General features: G+C 40.9%; 1 protein-coding gene across 3 annotated transcripts in view; it reads right to left on the reverse strand.

Annotated features, from left to right (window-relative positions):
- BORCS5 (BLOC-1 related complex subunit 5) overlaps positions 1–25,217 on the reverse strand; it is a 97,637-nt gene extending 72,420 nt beyond the window's left edge. Inside the window, exons 1-2 of one of the 3 annotated variants that reach the window (XM_061417820.1) lie at positions 25,112–25,217; positions 21,976–22,119 (exon numbers count right to left, since the gene is read on the reverse strand). In XM_061417820.1, the coding sequence (XP_061273804.1) occupies positions 21,976–22,119; position 25,112 (145 nt within the window). In that variant the 5' untranslated portion in view covers positions 25,113–25,217. Of the gene's footprint in view, positions 1–21,975; positions 22,120–24,732 lie in introns of all 3 variants that reach the window. The other 2 variants (XM_061417819.1, XM_061417821.1) reach the window with 2 other exon arrangements.
- Between the last annotated feature and the right edge of the window lie 835 nt (positions 25,218–26,052).

Raw genomic sequence — 26,052 nt, forward strand, 5'->3', positions numbered from 1 at the left:
AGTAACACCCATTCCTTTATGTATTGTCTATGGCTGCTTTCATGACAGAGTTGGGTAGTTGAGACAAAGACCAGATGGCCTACAGTGCCTGAAATACCTACTATCAGGCCCTTTATACAAAAGTTTGCCACACTTGGTCTAAAACAAAAATAGCAATGTATTATGGGTTTACAGCATATGTCAAAGAAAAATGTTTAACAACAATAGCACAAAATGTGAAGAGGAAACTTAAGTATAAATACCTTCCTGTGATAAAAACTCTACACTTTGTGTGAAGCAGTGATTAATTAAAGACGTGCACTATAAACCCAAAGGCAACCACACAAAAAGCTTTTAAGATTTTAATGATATGCCAACAGCGGAGATAAAAACTGGGTCATAACAAGATGTGATTAACGCTAAAGTAGAGAGGAAAAGAGGGGGAAAGGATCAAAGAATAAGTTAGTAAATAGAAAACAGAAAGGTGAAGAGTTTAATCCAATCATGCTGAAGTTGTATCAAATATAAGAAGGTTAAAGATATTATTTAAAAGACAGAGATTTTTCAACATGAGTAAGAAAGCAAAGTTCTTTTCAACATGAATAAGAAAGCAATAAGAAATTTAAGAACAGAGTTAGATTAAGAGCAAATGAATGGGCTAGGCATGATTTCTTACTATAGTTAAGTGAGGTGATCAACAAGTCCTCTCCATAAAAAGCAACTACAAAGCTGGACAAATTTTTAAAAAACAATCACTTTGAAGCTTGAGAAATCAACCAAAGGCGTACAATAATCTGAGAAGCATTTATGCCTAAAAACAGAAGAACGTGGACAAGAACAGTGGGAATCTGTGGCATTCTAACCTGGAGCTTCTCCTATCCCTCCTGCCTCAGTTGAAGCAGATGTTGTGCCAGAATGGGGCAGGTTGAGAATAAGCAATTATTCTGTTGCAGGAGAAAGAGGTTCACTTGATTTGGAGCAGCGGGTAATACCCATGCCCAGTGACGGTGTCAGCAGAACTCATGATCTCAGAGACGGGCACGTGGGAAGGGCTAAAAGCTCTACCAGCCCAAGGTAATGGTTATGATGGCACATGTGTTCAGCTGCTCAGCTGTGTCTTAGTCTTTGAGACCCCATGGACTGTAGCCCTCCAGGCTCCTCTATCCACGGGATTTCCCAGGCAAGAATACTGGAGCAGGTTGCCGTTTCCTTCTCCAGGGGATCTTCTTATCCCAGGGATCAAGCCCACATCTCTCGCATCTCCTGCAGTGGCAAGCGGATTCTTTACCATTGATACACCTGGGAAGCCCTGTGGTCATGACTGGGGCAAGTTTATTCCTGGCTAAGGCTGCATGCATTTATAGCAAAGATCCAAGAGGGTCTCAGCTCAGTTCACTCAGTCATGTCTGACTCTTTGCGATCCCATAAACCACAGCATGCCAGGCTTCCCTGTCCATCATCAACTCCCAGAGTCCACCCAAACCCATGTCCATTGAGTTGGTGATGCCATCCAACCATCACATCCTCTGTCATCCCCTTGTCCTCCTGCCCTCAGTATTTTCCAGCATCAGGGTCTTTTCAAATGAGTCAGCTCTTCACATCAGGTGGGCAAAGTATTGGAGTTTCAGCTTCAACATCAGTTCTTCCAATGAAAACCCAGGACTGATTTCCTTTAGGATGGACTGGTTGGATCTCCTTGCAGTCCAAGGGACTCTCAAGAGTCTTCTCCAACACCACAGTTCAAAAGCATCAATTCTTCGGTGCTCAGCTTTCTTCACAGTCCAACTCTCACATCAGTACATGACCACTGGAAAAACCATAGCCTTGACTAGACAGACCTTTGTTGGCAAAGTAATGTCTCTGCTTTTGAATATGCTATCTAGGTTGGTCATAACCTTCCTTCCAAGGAGTAAGTGTCTTTTAATTTCATGGCTGCAATCACCATCTGCAGTGATTTTGGAGCCCAGAAAAATAAAGTCAAGAGGGTCTAACCAGTCACAAACTCTTGGCTGAAAGTGAGGCTGTGTGTATGCCAAGAGGACAGGTGAAAGGACCCAATGGTATGCAAAAGATGGGAGAGTCTTGAAAATGACTTGAACTTTGAATGTGCTCCTTACCCACACTTCATGGCAAATAGATGGGGAAACTGGAAACGGTGGCTGACTTTGTTTTTTGGGGTTGACTTTATTTTGGGGGGTTGTCACAAACAGATACAACTGAGTGACTGAACTTACCCACACAGAGATCCATTAACAGATGACAGAAACCTTACTGGATCAAGGTGGCTGAATATAATCTCTCTAATCACTGGCTGACTAGTAAGCCATGGAAACATAAGGACAATCCCTGGGAAAGCAGACTTAAAAACAAGTTTAAAAAGAAGCAGAGACATCAGTGGCTACACATCCCAGGAAGAGAGATTTTACAGGTTTAGCAAACATATTACGAAACAGAGAAACAGTGAACAAAGAAAAACTAATAATATGATATGTTAATTAGCTTGAATGTGGTGATTATTTCATAGTGAATATGTATACCTAATTAAATTATGTACTTCAAATATACACAATATTTGTTAGATATTCCTCAATTTAAAAAACAAAACAAAAATCTTGAGATCAGAACCCAGAGCTGCTTAAATATCTCATCAAAAATGTCTAGTTCTCACAAAAAAAATTATTAAGACACAAGAAACAGCAAAGTGTGACTCACACTCAAGAAAAGGAGAAGCTGATAGGAAACGTCTGAGTATCACAGACACTGGATACAGCAGACAAATATTTCAAAGAAGTTACTACATATAAGTTCACAGAACGAAAGGAAATTAAGGGGGAGAGTAGGGCAACAATGAATATACAAATAGAGATCTCCCATAAGGAGATAGAGATCCTGGAGTTGAAAAGTACAATAGCTGAAATAAAAAATTTTCCTAGACTAGTTCAACAGTAGTTTCGAGATGGCAGGAGAAAGTGTCAGTGAAACTGAAAGCAGAAATTATCCAATCTTAGTGACCAACCTAGATAGCATTTTGAGCATTACTTTACTAGCGTGTGAGATGAGTGCAATTGTGTGGTAGTTTGAACATTCTTTGGCATTGACCTTTCCTTGGGAATTGAAATGAAAACTGACCTTTTCCAGGCCTGTGGCCACTGCTGAGTTTTCCGAATTTGCTGGCATATTGAGTGCAGCACTTTCACAGCATCATCTTTTAGGATCTGAAATAGCTCAACTGGAATTCCATCACCTCCACTAGCTTTGTTCGTAGTGATGCTTCCTAAAGCCCACTTGACTTCACATTCCAGGATGTCTGGCTCTAGGTGAGCGATAACACCATTGTGATTATCTGGGTCGTGAAGATTTTTTTTGTACAGTTCTTTTGTGTATTCTTGCCACCTCTTCTTAATATCTTCTGCTTTTGTTAGCTCCATACCATTTCTGTCCTTTATTGAGCTCATCTTTGCATGAAATATTCCCTGGGTATCTCTAATTTTCTTGAAAAGATCTCTAGTCTTTCCCATTCTGTTGTTTTCCTCCATTTCTTTGCACTGATCGCTGAGGAAGGCTTTCTTATCTCTCCTTGCTATTTTTGGAACTCTGCATTCAAATGGGTGTATCTTTCCTTTTCTCCTTTGCTTTTGGCTTCTCTTCTTTTCACAGCTATTTGTAAGGTCTCCTTAGACAGCCATTTTGCTTTTTTGCATTACTTTTTCTTGGGGATGGTCTTGATCCCTGTCTCCTGTACAATGTCATAAACCTCCGTCCATAGTTCTTTAGGCACTCTATCAGATCTAACCCCTTGAATCTATTTCTCACTTCAACTGTATAATCATAAGGGATTTGATTTAGGTCATACCTGAATGGTCTAGTGGTTTTCCCTACTTTTTTCACTTTAAGTCTGAATCTGGCAATAAGGAGTTCATGCTCTGAGCCACAGTCAGCTCCTGGTCTTGTTTTTGCTGACTGTATCAAGCTTCTCCATCTTTGGCTGCAAAGAATATAATCAATCAGATTTCGGTATTGATGATCTGGTAATGTTCATGCATAGAGTCTTTTCTTGTATTGTTGGAAGAGGGTGTTTGCTCTGACCAGTGAGTTCTCTTGGCAAAACTCTATTAGCCTCTGCCCTGCTTCATTCTGTACTCCAAAGCCAAATTTGTCTGTTACCCCAGGTGTTTCTTGACTTCCTACTTTTGCATTCCAGGGTAGGAATTCTCTTCAGGGTTTTAAAAAAAGTGACAACAATTGGTGACCTGAAGTCACCAGAAGAAATGAGGAACACCAAAAATAGTAAATGTGTGGGTTAATATAAAAGATTCTATATATATATGTTTTTACTCATTTATTCTAATGTCCTTGAAAGATGTTAATATTTTAAAAGTAGTAAATTTGACAGTGCATTTTGATGTTTGTGATATATATTAAAATATATTTATGTTTTTAACATGTTATATCATAGATAGATATTATATATAATCACACAAAGGAGAATTAAGAATGGAGCTATACTGGAGCAAAGCTTATATATTTTACCAGAATTAATTTAGTATTAATCTGAAGCAGAGTCTGATAAATTAAGATGCGCCACTAAGGAAACAACTCCAAGAAATATACAGTTTAAAAAACATTAACAGGAAGTTAAAATAGTACAGTAAAAAAAAAATACATATTTTACAGGAAAGGAGGCAATCAAGGAGGAAATAAAGGGACAAAATTGACAAGAAGAGAATATATGGAGAAGAAATGCAAAAAGGCAAATCAACGTCCAAAAGGGAGAGTGTGTCAGACTGGATAAAACACAAGATCCAACTATATGTTTTCTATGAGAGACACCCTAGATTAAAAGACACAAGCTGAAAGTGAAAGGATGAAAAGAAGATACACACTGTACAGAGGACTTAATGGAGAATGGCTACATTAAAACCAGATGAAACAGACTTCAAGGCAAAAAGTATTAACAGGGAAAAAGAACATCTCATAATGATAAAGTGACTACATTAGTAAGATATAATTATAACTCTATTTCACACCTGAAAATGCAGCAAGAAAACAGGAAAACAACAGAGAAAATCAGTAATATATGACTTACTTCACTTTAGAGATCAACAAAACCGATAAAACTGTAGCCAGAATGACCAAGGAAAAGGGAAAAACAACTCAAATGATCAAAATCGGCAATGTAAGAGGAACATCACTACTGACCTTATAGAAATTTAGAGGATTAAAAGGGATTATGAGAAACTTTATGCCAATAAATTAGATAAGTGACAAATTTCTAGAAAGACAAAAAGTACTAAAGCTGACTCAAGAAGAAATAGAAATCTGAACAGATCTATACCAAGTAAAGAAAATCTCAGGCCTAGGGGCTTCACTGTGAATTACATCAAATATTTAAAGATAAAATAAAACCAATCCTTCATAAACTCTTACAGAGAAGGAAGGAGGAAGTACTTCCCAACTGATTTCAAGAATCCAGTGTTCCCTCATAGCAAAGGAATCACAAGAGGAAGAAAAAAACTAGAAACTAATCCCTTATTTATGCTAGGCCCCTGAACTCTGATGTCCAGATATATCCATGTAGATTTTCCTCTTATCTTAAATATCTAGAGCACAGAAGCACAAATATTTGAAAGTATGCTTTTTTGATAATTTAAATTTTTTCCCCAAGGTTATAAGTATAGAGGTGGCCAAAAAGTTTGATTGGACTTTTCCACAACATCTTATGGAAAAACCAGAACAAACTTTGTGGCCAACCCAATAATATATAAGATTCCTACACTGATTTATTGCACCCAACAGCTCTACAAACACGAGATGTTCGTCCACTGTTGTTCTGGGCCCACAGAGAACCTGAGTAAAGATGATGAAAACACATAACAAAGGCTCATAGGCAGAATGCTATAAGAAATCACTTTTTATTGAAAAGCAACAAAGGGATTGATGGCAAATCCCTGGGAAATCTCATTAGATTACTGTGAACATTCTGCAAAGGGGCACTGAGGGCATTAAACTGCAGTCTGAAGAGCCAATATTCAAGTGACCTTAAAGGCCAAGACATTGAACAATTTTATGTATTAGCTACAATATGTCTACAGGGGTTAAAATGGACTTAGGGTCTTCAAAAGCTCTACTTCCCTGTCTTCAAGGGAACTCACTCTTGACTTAAGCCATCCTAGTAGAAGTTCATCCTAAAAATTCTACAAGGTAGGAGACTGTAAAACTTCCAATATCTGAACTCTCAGTAGAACACCTAGTTCAAACATGGAATTGCAATCTTTAGTAAGCCATCATTATGTTTTTAAACTTTAAATATTTAAAATACCCTTAGGAAAGTTGTATAGATTCCTATATGCCCTTTAGAGCTTCCTCTAATGTTAACATAGTACATAACCATAGTACAGTGATCAAAACAGGAAATTAACATCAGTACAATACAATCAACTAAACTACACACCTTACTCACTCACATTCCCTTTTTTTTTTTTTGCTAATGTCCTTTTCTGTTCTGGGATCCAATTCAGGACCCCACATTACTAGGTCTCCCTAGTTTCCTCCAGTTCAGTTCAGTTCAGTTGCTCAGTCGTGTCTGACTCTTTGCGATCCCATGGACTGCAGCACGCTAGGCCTCCCTGTCCAGCTCCCAGAGTTTACCCAAACTCATGTCCATTGAGTCGGTGATGCCATCCAACCATCTCATTCTCTGTTGTCCACTTATCCTCCTGCCCTCTATCTTTCCCAGCTTCAGGGTCTTTTCAAATAAGTCAGCTCTTCGCATCAGGTGGCCAAAGTACTAGAGTTTCAGCTTCAACATCAGTCCTTCCAATGAACACCTAGGACTGATCTCCTTCAGGATGGACTGATTAGATCTCCTTGCAGTCCAAGGGACTCTCAAGAGTCTTCTCCAACACCATAGTTCAAAAGCATCAATTCTCCGGTGCTCAGCTTTATCAGTTTCCTCCAATCTATGACAATTCTCCAGTCACTCCTGTCCTTCATGACTTTTGACTTCTATGAAGAACAGTAGTCAGTTACTTTATGGAGTGTCCCTAACATTTTTTTCTTGTTTAATAATACTATTAACAAGAATCTTTTATTGAGGGTTTACTAAATATCAGGCACAATGCTGAGCCCTCTATCATCTTTCTAAATAAGTGTTTTTAACAGACGTAACAGCAGAAGCATTTTAAAAATCAAAGAGTAATCACCTTTAACTCACCTTTCTTCAAGCACTAGTGTTCTGTAAATTACAAAGCATAACCAAACAGATTATTATTCCCCTACTGCAATATCCTTTCATGTTCCCTACCCTGCTAGAAAATATTAAGTCCAAGTATAAGCCTCAGATTCAGAGCCCTTAAGTTGTTAATCCGTCTCAATCTTTACAGCCCACATTTTCCTACCCATGAACCCTGGTTCATAGCTTTCTTCATTTATACCTGCCCTCCTTTTTCATCTCAAATACCTTTTCTTGAAGACACCTTTAATCACTGCCCCTAGCTCCCAAGAGCTACTGATCCACTGAAATCCCATTGAATTTAATGACTACACTAGTCATTTGCTACATATACACCACCCTGAGCTACAGGCATGTTTTTGCAGACTGTCTCCCAAATCAGGCTTTTTGAGAGCAGGATGTGTGGCTTCCTTTCCCTTTGACATCTCCTATATATACTACCTTAGGGGCTTTCCAAGGGGCACTAGTCGTAAAGAATCTGCCTGTCAACGCAGGAGCCCTAAGAGACACGGGTTTGACCCTGGGTCAGGAAGATCCCCTGGAGGTGGGCACAGCAACCCACTCCAACATTCCTGCCTGGAGAATCCCATGGACAGACGAGCCTGGTGGGCTATGGTTCATACAACTGCAAAGAGTCGGACATGACTGAAGAGACTTAGTACATACTACCTCAATGCTTAACATCATTTACTGAATACCCACCAACTGCCAAGCTTTTGGTGGTGGTTTAGTTGCTAAGTCATGTCCGACTCTTGCGACCCCATGGACTGTAGCCTGCCAGGCTCCTCTGTCCATAGCATTTTCCAGGCAAGAAAACTGGAGTGGATTGCCATTTCCTTCTCCAGGGGATCTTCTCAACCCAGGAATCAAACCCAGGTCTCCCGCATTGCAGGCAGATTCTTTACTGACTAAACTATAAGGGAAGCCCAAAGCTTTTGGGAGCCACTGAGAAATTAGAGATGATTAAGACACAATCCTAATTCTTCAGAAATTTTTGATGTAATAAATATTTCTTTGAGTATAGTGACAGACTGAACGTGGAATTTCTGTCTAGAAATTTAAGGTCACTGAAAGTTTCCTGCAGTAGTAATTTTTTTCCTGTTCTGTCCTGATAAGCAGTAAAATAACTAATTAGAGATCACTGATGTGTCACAGAACATGTATATTTTCCAACCAGCCTGTGCTCGAAGCAAGCCGTGACCTGGTTTTATGAGAAATCCAGAGGAGGTACAGAGTCAACTTAATTAACCAAAGGCTTTTGCAAATATTGCCACAGGTTGTAGCAAGGCTTAACCAGCTTGCCAACTGTTTTAGTCTAGTGACATCTAGCGGCAAAAGTGTCAAAAACAACACTGCTATAAATTAAACCACATTACAGGGAAGCCATCTTATGAAAACAAGTAGCAAAATATGAAAAAGAACTATGATACTTACCAGCATTAAAAAACATTTTAATGTCTCTTTTGCCTATTTAATTATTAACCCCTCTCATTGGAATTTATCATTTTTTCCTTCTCTTGAAGCTATGCATGGGTGCTCAGTCACTCAGTTGGACCTCATGGACTGCTGCCTACCGGGCTTCTCTGTCCATGCATTTTTCCAGGCAAGAATACTAGATAGGGTGGGTTGCCATTCCTTCTGCAGGGGATCTTCCTGACCCAAAGATCAAGCCCGTGTCTCCTGCATCTCCTGCACTGCAGGCAGATTCTTTATCACTAACCCATCTGGAAAGCCCATTCTTGCAGCTGCTTAAATATTAATTTTGACATAAAATTTACTGAAATAAATGATACTAATATTTTAATTATGTTAGAGAAAAGCCCTCAATTTAAAAGACTGAATGAAGAACAAAGAAATCCCCAATGGTTGTATGTCTGTTCCAAAAATCTGGAAAATCAAAACTGCATTTTTATTTCTACACATTTGTCTATTGACAATTTCATATGTAAGTAAACATGTTTAGAAACTTTTGTTACTGATTTCCATCTGCCTATATAAGATAAATAATTATCCAAACTCATTTTTTTAAATATCACTTTGCATTTCATTGAATTTCTATGAAACTGAATTTTGGTAGAGATAAAAACACTTAAACATTATCAAAAATCTGTGACTTTTAACAGATTCTTCTACAAACAATGAATTACCAATGAATTTAAAATTTAATGCACAAGTATTAAATGTGAATCACTGTTTTAATAACTGATTTCATCCCAAAATAGTAAAAAACCTAGTAACATTTTCCAAAATACCTTTTTGATAACCACATCTCTTTTAAAAAAAAAGATGTCTAAATCATTTAGTTGAATGGTCTATTAGTTTTTGTGACTTCAAGTAGGACTCAAGGTCATAAACTTTGGCTCCTTGTTTTCCAAAGTGTTGTTTATGAACCCATTTCAGAATCCCTAGCTCAACACACAGATGGTTGTCTTACATCTGAACCTACTGATTCAGACTCCCTTGAGTTTGGGGGCCCTAAAATCAGCAATTTTTAAAAAGTTTTTCCAGGTGGCTTTATTATGCATAATAAAGTTCTGGAAATAATTACTATCAAGACCACAAATATAAATTCTTCTAAGTTGTTCTGATTCTAGTCAACCTTTCTGGCCTCTTTCAGACACAGTACGTTGTTCCATCCTTAGGTTTTCTGATGGTTCCAACCACTAGGTTCACTTTATTTACACCGCTTACCATGTGGGTCACAATTTATCTGTTAACAATATATTGGGTTGACCCAAAAGTGTGTTTGTGATTTTCTGTAAGATGTAACGGAAAAACCCCAGTGAACTTTTTTGGACAATCCAATAGTTTTCCCTCTATTGGGATTGATATATATACACTATTGATACTATGTCTAAAATAGATAACTAATGGGAACCTACTGTATATCACAGGGAATGCTCCTCAATGCTCCCTGGAGACCTAAGTGGGAAGGAAATCCAAAAAAGTGAGGATATATGTATATGTATCGCTGATTCACTTTGCTGTACAGTAGAAACAACATTGAAAAGCAACTATACTACAATAAAATACTTTTTAAAAGACAAGAACAATATATATATCTTTAAAAAACTATATATATATACATACATATATGTGTGTAAATGCATATTTCCCTCACTAAACCTGTGAGCTCTTCATGGGAAGGAGTTATGGTTTTTATTTTTGTCTAGCCCAACAATATCTGACCAACAGCAAGAGCTTAATGAATTTGGTCAAATGAATAAGCAAACGTATGAAGTATACAGTTTTAAAAAAAGCATATGGCTTCCACTTGTGCTCAGAGTGAGAAACCTTATGTAGTACCAATTCCAAATATGATTAAATGAACATCAAAGTAATGTCTAATAATCAGTTAAAATTTGGAGGCTGGGAGAAATCGAATTTTTTCAAAATTCTGTGAATACCTTTTAAACTTTGACTTTCCTGAAAAACCATTTCAGTCTTAAAATGCTGGAGTGTTTTAAAATAGAAGAATTTTTATATGTGATTTCTGGAAAAAAAGAAAAATTGAAAATGACAAACAAAATTTTATACTGTTCAGCCTTAGACTTTGTCTAGGCTGTCACTTAGCAGAAACTACTGACAAAACTAGAACCTTAAAAGGAAATATATACTGTATACCCATCTTCAGTGTCATATTCCAGGGTAAAAGGCTGACTCAGGCAGGAAAAGTTACTGCTCAGAAAAAGAGATCCTTCGTTGCCGTTCAGTGGCTAAGTTGTGTCCGACACTTTGCGCCCCCATGGACTGCAGCCTGCCAGGCTCCCTGTCCTTCATCGTCTCCCGAAGCAAAGGGTATATCCTTGGGTTCTAGCTAAAGTAAAATAAACCATGTATATTTTGCTTCAAATCATAACATAACACAAATTAAAAGTTTAAAGAAATAGAATAGAATGAATAGTCAGTACATAAATTATCTAATAATTATTCCAGTAAATTAATGTCATATGGCTTAAAATTAAAATCAGAATTTAATCCACACACATTTGGGTAACCTGCATACATTGGGTAAGAACAGAAAATTCAAGCCGTATGTTTGAGATGTAATTTTAGTCAAGAACTCTTTAGGCATCTTTTACTTCTCTTTAGTAAGTTAGCCAAAAAAGTTCATTTGGGAAAAATCTGAGTGAACCTTTTGGCCAACCAATATTTACTTGAAAGATTTTAAACCATGAATCCCCTCCTTGACCCCGTATTCTCAATTTCTGGAAGCCCAGCTGAAGTGTTACTTCCTCTGTGAAGCCTACCCTAAATTCCCAGGTCAAATTAATGAGTCTCTCCTCTGTGCGTACCTAGTCTGTTGGGTCCTGGCCAGTATCACACATACTATAACACTACGAGTTATTCACCTGTAACCAACAAAATGACACGCTCTCAAAAGGCAGCAGCTGTGTCTTACACTCGTAGTACCTCCGCTCTCTTGGAGGACTACTAGAACCTGGACAGGAGTTTACTAGGATTTTCCAGAAATGAACGCCCAGTGTAGTTAATCAAAAGCTGTGGGCAAGAGGGGCTTAAGTAAAACGAAGAAGTGGCAACTGACAGAAAAACACGGATTAAAAAGCATCTTTGGGGAGGATTTCTGCTCTGTCCATGAAGGATTACCTGCTATTATGCCTTCCATAGACAGCTAGAAAACCAGAGAAAATACACAAAACACTCTTTTCAGATATTGTGTAACAGGCAGTGCGCAACTGTGAGCCCCGTGAGAAGGGAGACAAGTGAGCTCTATCACTTCCCCAGCTTCCTGCTGGAAGGCAGCTCCCAGGATGCAGACCAGGGAGGAAAAGCAGCCACAATGAGTTGAAGAGGGACAGAGCTCGCCAGGACGAAGGTGTCTAGCACTTACAGGACAGAAGATGGGAGGGGAGGGTGTTCCATAAGCACACTCAAAGAGTGCTCAGGGCACCCTCAAACACTTGGCACTAACCTATGAATTTATGGGCTGAAATTTCACAAGGCTGGAGAAAGGCCCAGGACAGCAGTAAGCCAAACAATTTCTGAACTCACATAGGGCTCAGAGTAGCTCATGTTCCCAGAAGCCAGAGTGGAAAGATGTCATAATACATGAGGCAGTGGGTAGCATGATCAGAAGGGTACTGCCTTAGGAGGGAGGCTTAATAAACCAGGCTAGGCTGCTCTAGATGAGCCTTAACCAAACTCAAAAGCAAGCCTGCTGCTGCTGCTGCTAAGTTGCTTCAGTCATGTCCAACTCTGTGAGACCCCAGAGACGGCAGCCCACCAGGCTCCCCCATCCCTGGGATTCTCCAGGCAAGAACACTGGAGTGGGTTGCCATTTCCTTCTCTAATGCATGAGAGTGAAAAGCGAAAGTGAAGTTGCTCAGTCGTGTCCAACTCTTAGCGACCCCATGGACTGCAGCCTACCAGGCTCCTCCATCCATGGGATTTTCCAGGCAAGAGTACTGGAGTGGGGTGCCATTGCCTTCTCCACAAAAGCAAGCCTAGAAAGAACCAAACTGATGACAACTTATGCCAGAACCAAGTCCAACATCCTTTAAAGGAATCAAACAAAATCCAGCACCTAAAAACAAGATTTACAATGTTTGGCATACAGTAAAAAAATTTCCAGACATGAAAAAAGTAGGAAAATGGGAAAACGTGACATGGGAAAGCTCCTCGTTTAAGAAAAAAGAAAGATCCAGAAAGGATAGACTGACAAGAGTTAAGAGTTAATATAACTCTCAAAAAAGAGACAAACAAACATAAGCATGATAATCGAAAGCTGAAAAACACGATTATCTGAAGTTATATACATTTCCCCTCATAGCTCAGTCGGTAAAGAATCTGCCTGCAATGCATGCGACCTGGGTTCAGTTCCTGGGTTAGGAATATCCCTTGGAGAAGGAAATGGCAACCTACTCCAGTATTCTTGCCTGGAGAATCCCCTGGGCAGAGGAGTCTGGCAGGCTACAGTCCATGGGGTCGCAACAGTCAGATACGACTTAGTGACTAAACCGCTACCACCACCAAAAATACATTGGATGGGATTAAGGGCAGCATAGACACAACAGAAAAAAAGACCACTGAACCTGGAAACATAGCAATAAAAACTATCCAAAGCAGGACAGAAAGAAAAACAACTAAAAAAACAAAAAAGGTGCAACAGTGACCTGTGAGAAAACACAAGGCAATGGCACCCCGCTCCAGTACTCTTGCCTGGAAAATCCCGTGGACGGAGGAGCCTGGTGGGCTGCAGTGATTGGTGTAGCTAAGAGTCGGGGACGACTGAGAGACTTCATTTTCACTTTTCACTTTCATGCACTGGAGAAGGAAATGGCAACCCACTCCAGTGTTCTTGCCTGGAGAATCCCAGGGACGGGGGAGCCTGGTGGGCTGCCGTCTATGGGGTCGCACAGAGTTGGACACGACTGAAGTGACTTAGCAGCAGCAGTCAAACATAGAAACTGGGAGAGGCAAGAATAGGAGAAATACTGAAGAAATAATGGCCAAAGTATTTGCTAAAAAGCTATAAACCTACAGATCAAAGACCATGTTGAGCCCGTAAGTATGATTTCATCCTTTTCAATATATATCAGCTCAGTTCAGTCGCTCAGTTGTGTGACTCTTTGTGACTCCCATGGACAGTAGCACGCCAGGCTTCCCTGTCCATCACCAACTCCTAAAGCTTGCTCAAACTCATGTCCATTGAGTCGGTGATGCCATCCAACCATCTCATCCTCTGATGTCCCCTTCTCCTCCTGCCTTCAATCTTTCCCAGCATCAGGGTCTTTTCATATGAGTCAGTTCTTCGCATCAGGTGGCCAAAGTATTGGGAGTTTCAGCTTCAGCATCAGTCCTTCCAGTGAATATTCAGGGCTGATTTTATTTAGGATTGACTGATTTGATCTCCTTGCAGTCCAAGGGACTCTCAAGAGTCTTCTCCAGCACCACAGTTCAAAAGCATCAATTCTTTGGCGCTCAGCTTTCTTTGTAGTCCAACTCTCACGTACATGACTACTGGAAAAACCATAGCCTTGACTAGACAGACCTTTGTTGGCAAAATAATGTCTCTGCTTTTTAGTAAGTTGTCTAGGTTGGTCATAGCTTTCCTTCCAAGGAGTAAGCATCTTTCATGGCTGCAGTCACCATCTGCAGTGATTTTGGAGCCCAAGAAAATAAAGTCTGTCACTGTTTCCATTGTTTCCCCATTTATTTGCCATGAAGTGATGGGACCAGATGCCCTGATCTTAGTTTTTTGAAAGTTGAGTTTTAAGCCAACTTTTTCACTCTCCTCTTTCAATATATATATGAGTAAATATAAAATTAAATACTGATGTTAATGTGTGAGTTTGTATATATACACATGTGTATATTTCCTGCTTAAACACTGAGAAGGTATGGAAGTGGTTTCTAAACATCCCTCTCCACTGAAAGAACAGCACTCCTAAGAAATACTCAGTTCTAGTGCTGGGGCCAGGGAACATTATATTGTGCCAGAAATTTAAAATATGCTCAAAGAATAATGAGAGCACATGTAAAGGACACAGGAAGCTAAACTGATGGTATTTCAACTGGCCAAATTTGGAGCATTTTGAGACTGAAAATAAATAGTCATCCCTTGGTGTCCATGGAGGCACTGATTCCAGGACTCCCACAGTTACCAAGTCCCTGGATGCTCAAGTCATTTATATAAAATGGTGTAATATTTGTACATAACCTATGCAGTACTCCCATATACTTTAAAACATCTCTAGATTACTTATAGTATCTGCTGCTGCTGCTGCTAAGTCGCTTCAGTTGTGTCCGACTCTGTGCGACCCCATAGACGGCAGCCCACCAGGCTCCCCCATCCCTGGGATTCTCCAGGCAAGAACACTGGAGTGGGTTGCCATTTCCTTTTCCAATGCAGGAAAGTGAAAAGTGAAAGTGAAGTCGCCCAGTCATGTCCGACTCTTGGTGACTCCATGGACTGCAGCCTACCAGGGTCCTTCATCCATGGGATTTTCCAGGCAAGAGTACTGGAGTGGGGTGCCATTGCCTTCTCCGACTTATAGTATCTAATACAATGCAAATACCATGGAAATTTATGCAAATGATATGTAAGTAGTTGCTGGTGCTCAGAAAAATTCAAGTTTTGTTTTTTGGAACTTTCTGGAATTTTTTTCCTGAATATTTTCTTTCAGTCTGCCCTTAGGTGAATCTGTGGGTGTAGAACCCACAGATGTGGAAGGCTGAATGTAATGACTTTAACAGATCATAACCCACTGAATAAAATAGGAATTCACTGTTCCACACTGACTTAAATAAATGAATAAATACTGGGGAGAAGAGAAGGGTCTTCCTTACAGTAAAATGCAAACCAATAAATGTAGAAGGAATGATAAAGTCAGAAAACCACTATTTGGAAACCATCACTGTATAATGAATTCAAGCAAGAAATATCAATGGATAGTATAACTGGTGAAAGAAATGGTCTTGAAAAACAAAATTACACAGTCTCACAATATCTCCTCAAAAACATAGTCATCATAAAAGAAAAAAGAAAGAAAAAAACCTTATAACAATAATGGGCAAAACTGACATTCTTATATAAATAAAAACAGAAAGAATTTGCTTCCAGCTGACCTGCACTGTAAGAAATGCTACAAGAAGTTCTTCAAAGTAAGAACAAATTTCATCAATGGATGCTTCAGTCTACAGGAAGGGATTAAGAATTCCTGAAATGATAAGTACATGAGTACATATTCTATATATAGGTTTTCTTCTCTTAATTTCTTTAAAAGATATTATTTAAGGGTCTTTAATAAAAGGCACAGACACACCTTCTTAGAGACTTCATGCAAAGAGACAAGAACAGATACAGGCACAGAGATTTCCTGGAGCGCGGAACAAAGTGAGGTTGCTCTCACAAATCTTCTCTATGGTTTACAGTGACCATTCTCCCAGTATGTCCCACTCTTCTGAATAAGACTCACACTTGGCTGGTTTACGGCCACCTTTAAAAGGTTAACTGAAGCGCTATTCCACATACAATGTAACAGGTAATAAAGGAATGAATTACCAACATTTCAAAGATAGTACCTGGGGGGAACTATACTCTTAGGATCAACCATGGGTCTGGAGTCACTCAGAGAAGACTGGGGCTCCGACTGAGACTCACCCCTGGCTGCCTCCTTTGTCACTCCACTTTCCAATGTGGAGGTGAGGCCTGGCAGGTGGCAGAGGCAGGTCTCTGATGCATGACAGGGCCAACTTCCTTTATTATTTTATTTGTCTGGCTAATAGGTGGGTGAGTGAGAAAGACATGAATAAACTGATCATTTGAAATCCAGCTCCCTCGTGTTCTTCATCTCAACCTTTTCCATCGATTCATGCTTCTCTCACCTACCATCTTCCACTTAAACTTCAAGCACTCTCTCTCAACATTACCCATGATTTCAGAACCTTCACTGCTGTTTTTCGAGATTTTGCTCCACCAAGGAAAGCCTCAGGCTCCTTTTAATTGTCAAAACCTCCTTCATGTATATCATCTTCTTAACAACCAAGCACAGACCTCCCAACAGATCTGCTTAGTATCACTGAAGCTTTTACACTATATATGTTCGTAATAAGACTGTCCCCTTCCTAGGCAACAAGACAATATTATGTTTGTATCCAAGGTCAGTTGCAAAAACATCATATGTGTACACACCATCATGTCCTCACTCCCATGCGCATGTATTTATCACCAGGAGTGAACAGTCTTATAACTTTGATACATAAAACATTAATATTGCATTTCTCTCGTATTTCATTTCTGTAGAATGACATAAAAAAACTGAGATTCATTAAAAAATAGGAGTGGTTGAATTTTAAGTAAGAAGTCCTCTGGGAATCTAATTTGCATCAAATCTACATTTTGCTTTTGTGCTCTGTCTCAGTCATTGGCTACATTCTAATTTTTTAATTTCTGCTTTTCTCTTAAGTGTGTTACATTTCAGAAGAAGCTGCTACTTCGGAGACTTCTAGGAAAGAAAGGAAAGTCTTTAGGCTTTAAAAGAGGAACCTTGCTAATGTAATGTTACTTGGCATTTGTGTGGAGCATAAATTATACCCTGCGATGTTTACCCAAAAGGGTTAAGACCAAAGAAAGAATCTGCTTGCTTATTAAAAAAAAAAAAAAAGAAAAAAACGCACACATCACCTCAGTCAGAGAATCCAAACTCGCCCAGGCACAACCTCCGCAGATCACCCACCAGCATTAGCACTGTGTCAGATGACATTACAGAACAATACTGAACTCTGTGCAGGGCTTGAATATATTGTTTCGAAAGAATACACTGTCATTAACTTGAATAAAGCTTTCTGAAATCAAACCTGTGGGTACAGCCCTCACTGTGTGGCCCTTTTACTACTTTGAGAAACAGCCTCATCCCGAAAGCAGCAGAGGAGGAAAAAAAGAGATTAGGAATAAAGGCAACAGTGATGAGTCACCCCTGCCCAGTCCTGCAGGCAGATGCAGGGCTTTATACCAGGCGGAACAATGTCAAAGCAGGAGGCTCAGGACTTCCTTCCCTGGTGGTTCAGTGTTTAGGAAACCACCTTCCAGTGCAAGGGACGTGGGTTCCATCCCTGGTCGGGGGAACTAAGATCCCACATGCCATGGGCCAACTAAGCCTGCACACCACAACTAAGACTCCACACAGCCAAAAGTAATAAGTAAATAATTTAAAAAAAAAAAAAAGGCAGGAGGCTCTGTAAGGAACAAGGCCTCTAAAAATCCAAACCAGCTGATGTCCCTCACCCTATTTCCCTTTACAGCCTAGTGATTTTTACCATGGGTTTCCCTAGAATTGGAAACTGAGTTGTCTTTTTAAAAAAAAAAAAAAGTATAACTAACTTCTAATACTATATTTGTTTCAGGTGTACAACAGTAATTTGATATTTTTATACCTTACAAAAGATGACCATGATAAATCCAGGTACCATCTATCAACACAGAGAGTTATTACAGTATTACCAATTATATTCCTGATGCTGTGCTTTACACCCTGGGACTTGTCTATTTTATAACCGCAAGTCTGTACCTCTTAACCTCCCCAACAACTCCCCTCTGGCAACCACCAATGCATTCTCTGCATCCATGAGTCTGAAACTGAGTCTTATTCCACATACAAAATAGTTAAAACTCGATATCCAGATGCCAACTTGAGATGGCAGTTCTCTAGGCCATGAACTGAAGCTCTCTAAATGCCAACGTTTAATCTAGAAAGTGGAAAGAACCAAGGACATCCCTGGCGGTCAGGTGGTTAGGATGCCACACTCCCAATGCAGAGGGCCCAGGGTTCAGTTTCTGGTCAGGGAACTAGATCCCACATACCGCCGAGGAAAATTCTGCATGCTGCAACTAAGACCCACTGCAGCAAAAGAAAGGAAGGAAGGAAAGAAAAGAAGGGAAGGAGGGAAAGGGGGAAGTGAGGGAAGAAAGAAGGGAGGAAGTGGGGAACGGAAAAAAGGTCACACATAGTATGGGAGGTAAGGATTAGCTACAATTACTGTTAATATCATGACTATACTTACTATTTCCACCCAACCGTCTCCCTGGCCTACCTTTTCTAATCACTGTTCGAGACGTTTCTTCTTCACGAGTGAAGCACAAGCAGTAACTTATATATTCACTGGCTTTTTTTTGTTTCCTGGCAGCCTGGCCACTGCCTCTTGTTGCCATTTCTGTTTTCACATCGCTCTCAGCACGCTCATAAAGTGATTTTTCTACCTTCAGTAGCCAAATCCCAAGATTCCTCTTAACTATAAGCTACTTTTCATGAGCGTTCCTCTCTCTGGCACCTGTTCTCAATGATCTCAACAACCAAGGTTCGAAGAGGTGAAAAATAAAGTCAGGGCAACACAGCCAGTTGGAAGCCAAGTCCCAATTAAAATCCAGGTTATGGAAGCCTTGTAAACTGTTGGTGAGAATATAATTTGGTGCAGCCACTATGGGAAAACAGTATGGAGGTTCCTTAAAAAACTAAAAACAGTACTACCATACGATCCAGCAATCCCGCTCCTGTGCATATATTCAGAAAAAACAAACACTAAATTGAAAAGATACATGCACCCCAATGTTCACAGCAGCATGATTTACAAGTAACAAGATATGGAAACAAACAAGTGCTCATCAACAGATTACCGGATTAAGATGTGGTAATACATACACACTGGAATAGTAGCCTTAGAAAAGAATGAAACACTGCCATTCGCAGCAAAGTCAATGGACCTGGAGAATATTATGCCTCATGACAGAAGTCAGGCCGAGCAAAGACAAATGCTATATGACATCACATATATGCAGAATCTAAAAAATAATAAAAACGAATGTATATGCAAAACAGAAGCAGATTTACAGGTGTAGAAAAAAAACAACTTGTAGTTACTAAAGAGGAGAAGAAGTGGGGAGGGACAAATTAGAGGTATGAAATTAACACATGCAAACTATTAGACATAAAATAGATAAGCCACATGGATACACTGCATAGCACAGGAAATTAGGCCCATTATATTGAAATAACCTATAATGGAACATAATCTACAAAATACTGAATCATTATGCTGTACACCTGAATCTAACAGACTACTGCAAATCAACTACACTTGGATAAAAAATAATAAAATCCAAGGAGCAATGCAACCACATCCAGCTGTGTTGCATTAACTGCAGTGTACTAACTATTCACTCCCAGAGTTCCCAGGGACGATTTTAAATCTGAGGTTAACTTGCCTTAACACCAAACCTTCTTGTAGATGCTTCCCATGCTAGTCAACTTATGAAGTATGAGTTAGTTCAAATGCTCAAAGAAGAAACAGTAATTCCTGAAAAATATTAAATATATCTCAAAGTTCTGGGTTTTTTGTTATTTATTTTTTAGTTTTTTGTTTGCTTTCAGAATTTCCCTGAAAAGTTGACTCATTGGAAAAGACCCTAATGCTGGGAAGGACTGGGGGCAGGAGGAGAAGGGGACAACAGAGGATGAGATGGCTGGATGGCATCACCAACTCGATGGACATGGGTTTGGGTAGACTCTGGGAGTTGGTAATGGACAGGAAGGGCTGGTGTGCTGCGATTCATGGAGTTGCAAAGAGTTGGACACGACTGAGCGACTGAACTGAACTGAAAGTGGAACAGGGGCTTCCCTGGTGGCTCAGACAGTAAAAGAATCTGCCTGCAATGCAGGAGACCCGGGTTCAATCCAGATCTCCCTGGAGAAGGGAATGGCTCCCCACTTCAGGATTCTTATCTAGAGAATCCCATGGACAGAGGAGCCTGGTGGGCTACAGTGCAATGAGTCACAAAGAGTCAGACACAACTGCGTGACTAACACTTTTACTTCTTAAAGTGGGGACAAAAATAGATCACACAGGCCTCATCCAGTTCTATAAATGTAAGATGTTTTCTGTATTATACTATACCAGGTTAAGTAAACCAGGGTAGGTCAACCAAGTCATTTATAGTTCCTCATTTTTTGTGAGGAGAGGAAGACAGAAAGACTTTGGGAGGAGAGAGGGCATAGTTCACAGGAAGAAGAGGCATGATCAGGCTGACTGTGAGCAGCACTACTTGCAATTCCAGAAGCGATCAAGGACAGAACACAAGTGTCCACCTCTAAGTTTCTAAAGATAAAGGTGTATCTTTTAAATCTGATTGCACAAGGATACATGAAGATGGGAAATTCATTAATGCTGGCTTCTCTGGAGAATCACATATTCCTTAAAACAACAGAAACTAACGAGAAGATGGGTAACAGGATACAACGTGCTGTTTTGTGTAAGAACCAGACGAGTTTACTGAAGTCTAACACTGAGGCCTGCGGGGGAAGACTGATAGCTTGTATTTCCTCATCTATAAAGCAGATGAAGTACTGGGAAGAATGAGATGGTACATGGACCATTTATAAAGCACCATTTGGGTTTATTTTTGTTTTTTAAGGACAGCGTGGAATAGTGTAACTAGTAGATTTGACATCAGTGATACAGGTTGAAGTTCAGCCTCTCTCTGCTACTTGTCTGATCAGGCACAAATCATTCAAACATATGTAATGATGTAAGAACTAAAGAGTTAATATATCTGTTGTGTAGGGGAAGGAAACTTTTAATATAAATAGTTCTATAAATGTAAGATGTTTTCTATTATACTGGACCAGGTTAAGTAAACCAGGGAAGGTCAACTAAATTATTTATAGTTCCTCATTTTTTGTGAGGAGAGGAAGACAGAAAGAGTAATTCTTATAGCAGAAATCCCATTCAGTTAAGAGAAAATCATTGGTCTTTGGGACACTCACATATACTTTTTAAGTGTGCTAGCCGCTCAGTCCTGTCTGACTCTTTGTGACCCATGGACTCTAGCCAACCAGGCTCCTCTGTTCATGGAATTCTCCAGGCAAGAATTCTCAAGTGGGTTGCCATGCCCTTCTCCAAGGGATCTTCCCAGTCTTTCCAGGTCTCCCACATTGCAGGCAGATTCTTTACCATCTGAGCCACCAGGGAAGCCCAGAGTGACCTATAGATATCAATTAAGTATAATTGTTCTATTGTGTCAGTTAGGATCTGTTACTTTACTAACTTTCTGTCTGGAAGGTCTATCCCTGATGTCAGTGGGGGACTTACTATATTCAATATCCTGTAATAACCTATAATGGAAAAGAATCTGAAAAAGAATATACTCACACACAAACACATAACTGAATCACTTTAAAATATACCTGAAATTAACACAATCTGGTAAATCAACTATACGTCAATAAATTTTCTTTAATGCAAACCCTTACCTTTCAAAAGTGGCTGGAAGGTTGGAATCTCTTGCAACTTGATGACATCAGGATCGTTGCTGACGTTCCTTGAGGCCTGGGAGCCTTGAGCTACAACCACAATATCGTCCATCTTGGCTCTATGCTTAGCTGGAGAAGGGGTCACTGAAAATAAAGTTACATCGCTCAGGAGTTGCATGTTATTTAGCCACCTCTGTCTCAACAAGGCTGTTTTCACTGTAGTCATTAAAAAGGACATTCCTACACACAAAAAAATGCTAACTGTACTTACCCTGTGGTGGGGGCTGGAGTAGGGGAGATGAATTACAGAGGATCTGTTTTCTATGGTGTTAAAAAATCCTCAGACTTTACAGGAACATAAGCTATCTATTGGAGAAGGAAATGGCAACCCACTCCAGTATTCCTGCCTGGAGAATTCTATGGACCAAAGAGCCTAGTGGGCTAACGTCTGTGGGGTCACAAAGAGTCAGACACGAATAAGCAACTAACACACACGTGCCATCTATAAAAGTGCTTTGGTAACTAAAAGTTTATGCAACACAAAATAAGCAGATTGTTTTTGTTTCTTTGATCCTCCTGATGTTTGTCCCTATTTCCCAATGAGAAAATAAGGGTACAAGATTTAGCTGTGACTTACTCAAGGTCAACAGTGCTAGAGACAGAGTTAAGAAGGGAATGGGAGGTAAATGAATTATTGGTATACATGGCCCATCCCTGCCATGCTGGGGTTGCAAAACTGTAGCCACCCTACCACAGTAAGCCTGGTACATTGAATAGATCCTAGTTACTGCAAAAAAACAACAACAACCCTGAGTGTCAACCCTAGATGACCACACCAGCCTCCTCACCCCTTAAAGTCACAGGGCAGAAAAAACCAGTGGGACAACGGTAGGCTGAGCCAAAATTAAGAAATGTGAAGGACTGATAAAGAGGCAGATCAATTTCAGGTTTCTAGGCAAATGTAAGCCATTTAGAAGAAAGTGATTTAAGGACGCCCCAGGCCAAGACATCCTGCGTTCCCAAACATCTTCTGGTTGGGGAAAGAATGAATCTTTATTGTTTTACACTCTAGAAGGTAGTATTTGCAGGCTTACCATAATCATGTCTCAAGGGTTGATCCAAACATGCCATAGAACCATCCTGCCTCCTGCAGGCTAAAGTCCCTGGAGGCATGGCCTTCACTCTTAGAATCTCAGCTGCTTTCACTGCTCTTCAAGAAACGTCTCTTAGCCTCTTTTGGTAATTTATCTAATGTTTTTACAAACCTCAAGCCAGAAATCTTTCCTGGGACAAAGTGATTCCTCTATCCCCAGACTCCAGAGGATAACAGACTTCACTAGATTCCAGATAGCCTCTACTGCTGCTGCTGCTGCTAAGTCACTTCAGTCATGTCCGACTCTGTGCGACCCCGTAGACGGCAGCCCACCAGGCTCCTCCGTCCATGGGATTTTTTCAGGCAAGAGTACTGGAGTGGGGTGCCGTTGCCTTCTCCGAGGTAGCCTCTACTGCTTGTCTGTAAAATGGGGCTACTGAGAGGATTAAACATGAACACATGTGACGCACTTAGCCTATACTATTTGGCAGCATTGGTTAGTATGCTCTGGTACTGGTCAGAACCCATGCTGTTGGTTAGAAGGCGAACAAGCCTATTAAAAAGATGACATACTTCTTGCAAAACATGATTCTGGCCTGACACAGAGGCAAGAAAGTAAAGGATAACAATTATTACTGTATTTGTTATAAGACACTGCATTCTGGATCTTCCAAAGAAATAAAAATGTAGCCATAGATATCGTTCACAGTTAAAAGCTATCTCAATCTAGCCCCCAGAATGGTCTGAACTAGCCTTGAAGGTCACATTTCAGTGTGGAATACCTCTAACTCGGTTAACTTCTACATTTCTGAATTACACGTCCTACCAAGGTCAGAGCAGTCCTATTTATGACCAGAACTCTTTTTAGGCCCCAGTTATAAGCCAGTTTGGATTAACCACTCCAGAGCTTATTATCCAGGGCAGCCCCAGTGGTTTTAGGGTTTGGTGTGTAGCAAATAAAAAAATAAAGGTGAAAACGATCCTCAATTAAGCATCAGCTGTGTGAGTGCTCACTACATTACAGGAACAAAAATCGTCCCATTTCTACATTAAACTCGAAGAGAAATCTAAAAAATACGGATGCGGAAAGAGTAGGGCAAAACATCAGAACTTGCCTTCATGGCCAACTTCTATATGAGAAAGAGAGCCGAAACACCTTCCGATGGGAAGATGCAGTTTCTGGACATGTTCGCACGCAAGGGTTCAAAGCGATTGTACACCTGTCACACGCCCCTTCTCAAAAGGAATTTCTAGGACCCATTTTTAAGGAGGAATCTGTTCTTTGAGGTTCTATGACCCATCCATTGTGCGACCCCAATCTCACCCTGCCAGTCATGAATATTAAAGCCAAATATTAATTAGATAGTCTTTCAAGGAGTAAGCTGCAGCTGAGACGAATAGCTGTTTTGAAAATCAAAAATGGGCTTGGGCGCCCACGCTGGTTTAGCTTGCAATCACAGCACTGGTTCCCATCAGGGGAATTAAGGCTAGGACAGATGATGGCTTTTTTTTTTTTTTTTTGCTTTTTTAAGGAAAAAAGCACAGCGAGGGCTTTCTATGCGTTCCCGTCCGCCGGCCCCAGTCCCCAGCAGGCTGGGAAGGCAGCCCGCCCGGCATGCAGGCAGGGCTGGCTGGAGAAGGGTAGAATTAGTTAGGACACCGACCTGAGGAGTTCAGATCGTTGGGTCGGCTCTCGGCCTCGGAGCTCTGCTCACTGCCCATGATGCCGGCAGCGGTGGCAGCGGAGGAACGACGGAACGGGCGGCGACCGCTCAGGCGGAGGGGCGACAGAGCAGGGACCGGGGGACCGAGATGCGGAGGCTACACCGGCTGTGATATAGGGATGGTGCGCCCAGCCCACGCGGGGGCGCGGACGGTGGGGGACGGAGAGGCCCTATTTGGGGAAAGGCTTGTAGGGAGGCACCGCGGGGATGCACGCCGCTCGCCCTCCCGCCTTCTTTGGGGAAAGCAAAGGCAAGGAGGCGGGTGAACGCCGGGAACCAGCCACGCCTGCGACCGGCGGGCGGCGCCGCAATCACTCACTCGCTCCAGGGGCCGCAGGTTCGTTCCTTCCGCGACGCGGATTGGCAGCGACGGCTGCGCTCGGCGGTCAGTTCCGGGTTAGAGTGCCCCGCCCCCTGCCCGAGGGAGGGCCGGGAGACGCTAGCTACCCAGTACAGAGGGCGCAGCCTTAAAGGGCCAGATCGCCTCAAATGCAGAGCCGCTCTTAAGATTGAGTTGGTTCCTATGGTAGGGATGCGAGTCACCTTTAAGCATCATCTACACGCTAGGCAAGATACCTCTATAGTTAGAAATTTACTAGTAGGTTTTTGAGGGGTTTGTTTTTACCTGTGTTTGCGGTTTTTTTTTTTTTTAATGTATTGCTCTTTTTCATTTTTTAACATGACATTTGTTTATATTTATTTTTGGTTGTACTGGGTCTTCCTTGCTGCAGGAAGGCTTTCTCTAGTTGTGTGGTACAGCGGCTACTCTTTACTAAGGTGCCTGGGCTTCTCATTGAGGTGACTTCTCTTGTTGCACAGCTTGGGCTCTAGATCATTGGTTCAGTAGTTGTGGTGCTTGGGCTTAGCTGTCCTACAACATGTGGGATCTTCCCAGACCAGGGATTGAACCCCTGTCCCCTTGTATAGATTGGCAGATTCTTTACCACTAAGCCACTGTGCTATGCTTAGTCACTCAGTCCTGACCGACTCTTTGCGACCCCATGGACTGTAACACACCAGGCTCCTCTGTCCGTGGGGATTCTCCAGGCAAGAATACTGGAATGGGTTGCCATGCCTTCCTCCAGGGCATCTTCCCAACCCATTGATCTAACCTAGGTTTCCTGCATTGCAGGCGGATTCTTTACCATCGGAGCCACTAGGGAAGCCCTTTTGATATTTTTAAAAATTGAGATGTAATTGACATACAACATTATATTAGTTTCAGATGTACAACATTATGACTCAATATTTGCATATGTA

This window comes from Bos javanicus, chromosome 5, assembly GCF_032452875.1.
Source record: "Bos javanicus breed banteng chromosome 5, ARS-OSU_banteng_1.0, whole genome shotgun sequence".
Taxonomy (NCBI): Eukaryota; Metazoa; Chordata; class Mammalia; order Artiodactyla; family Bovidae; genus Bos; species Bos javanicus.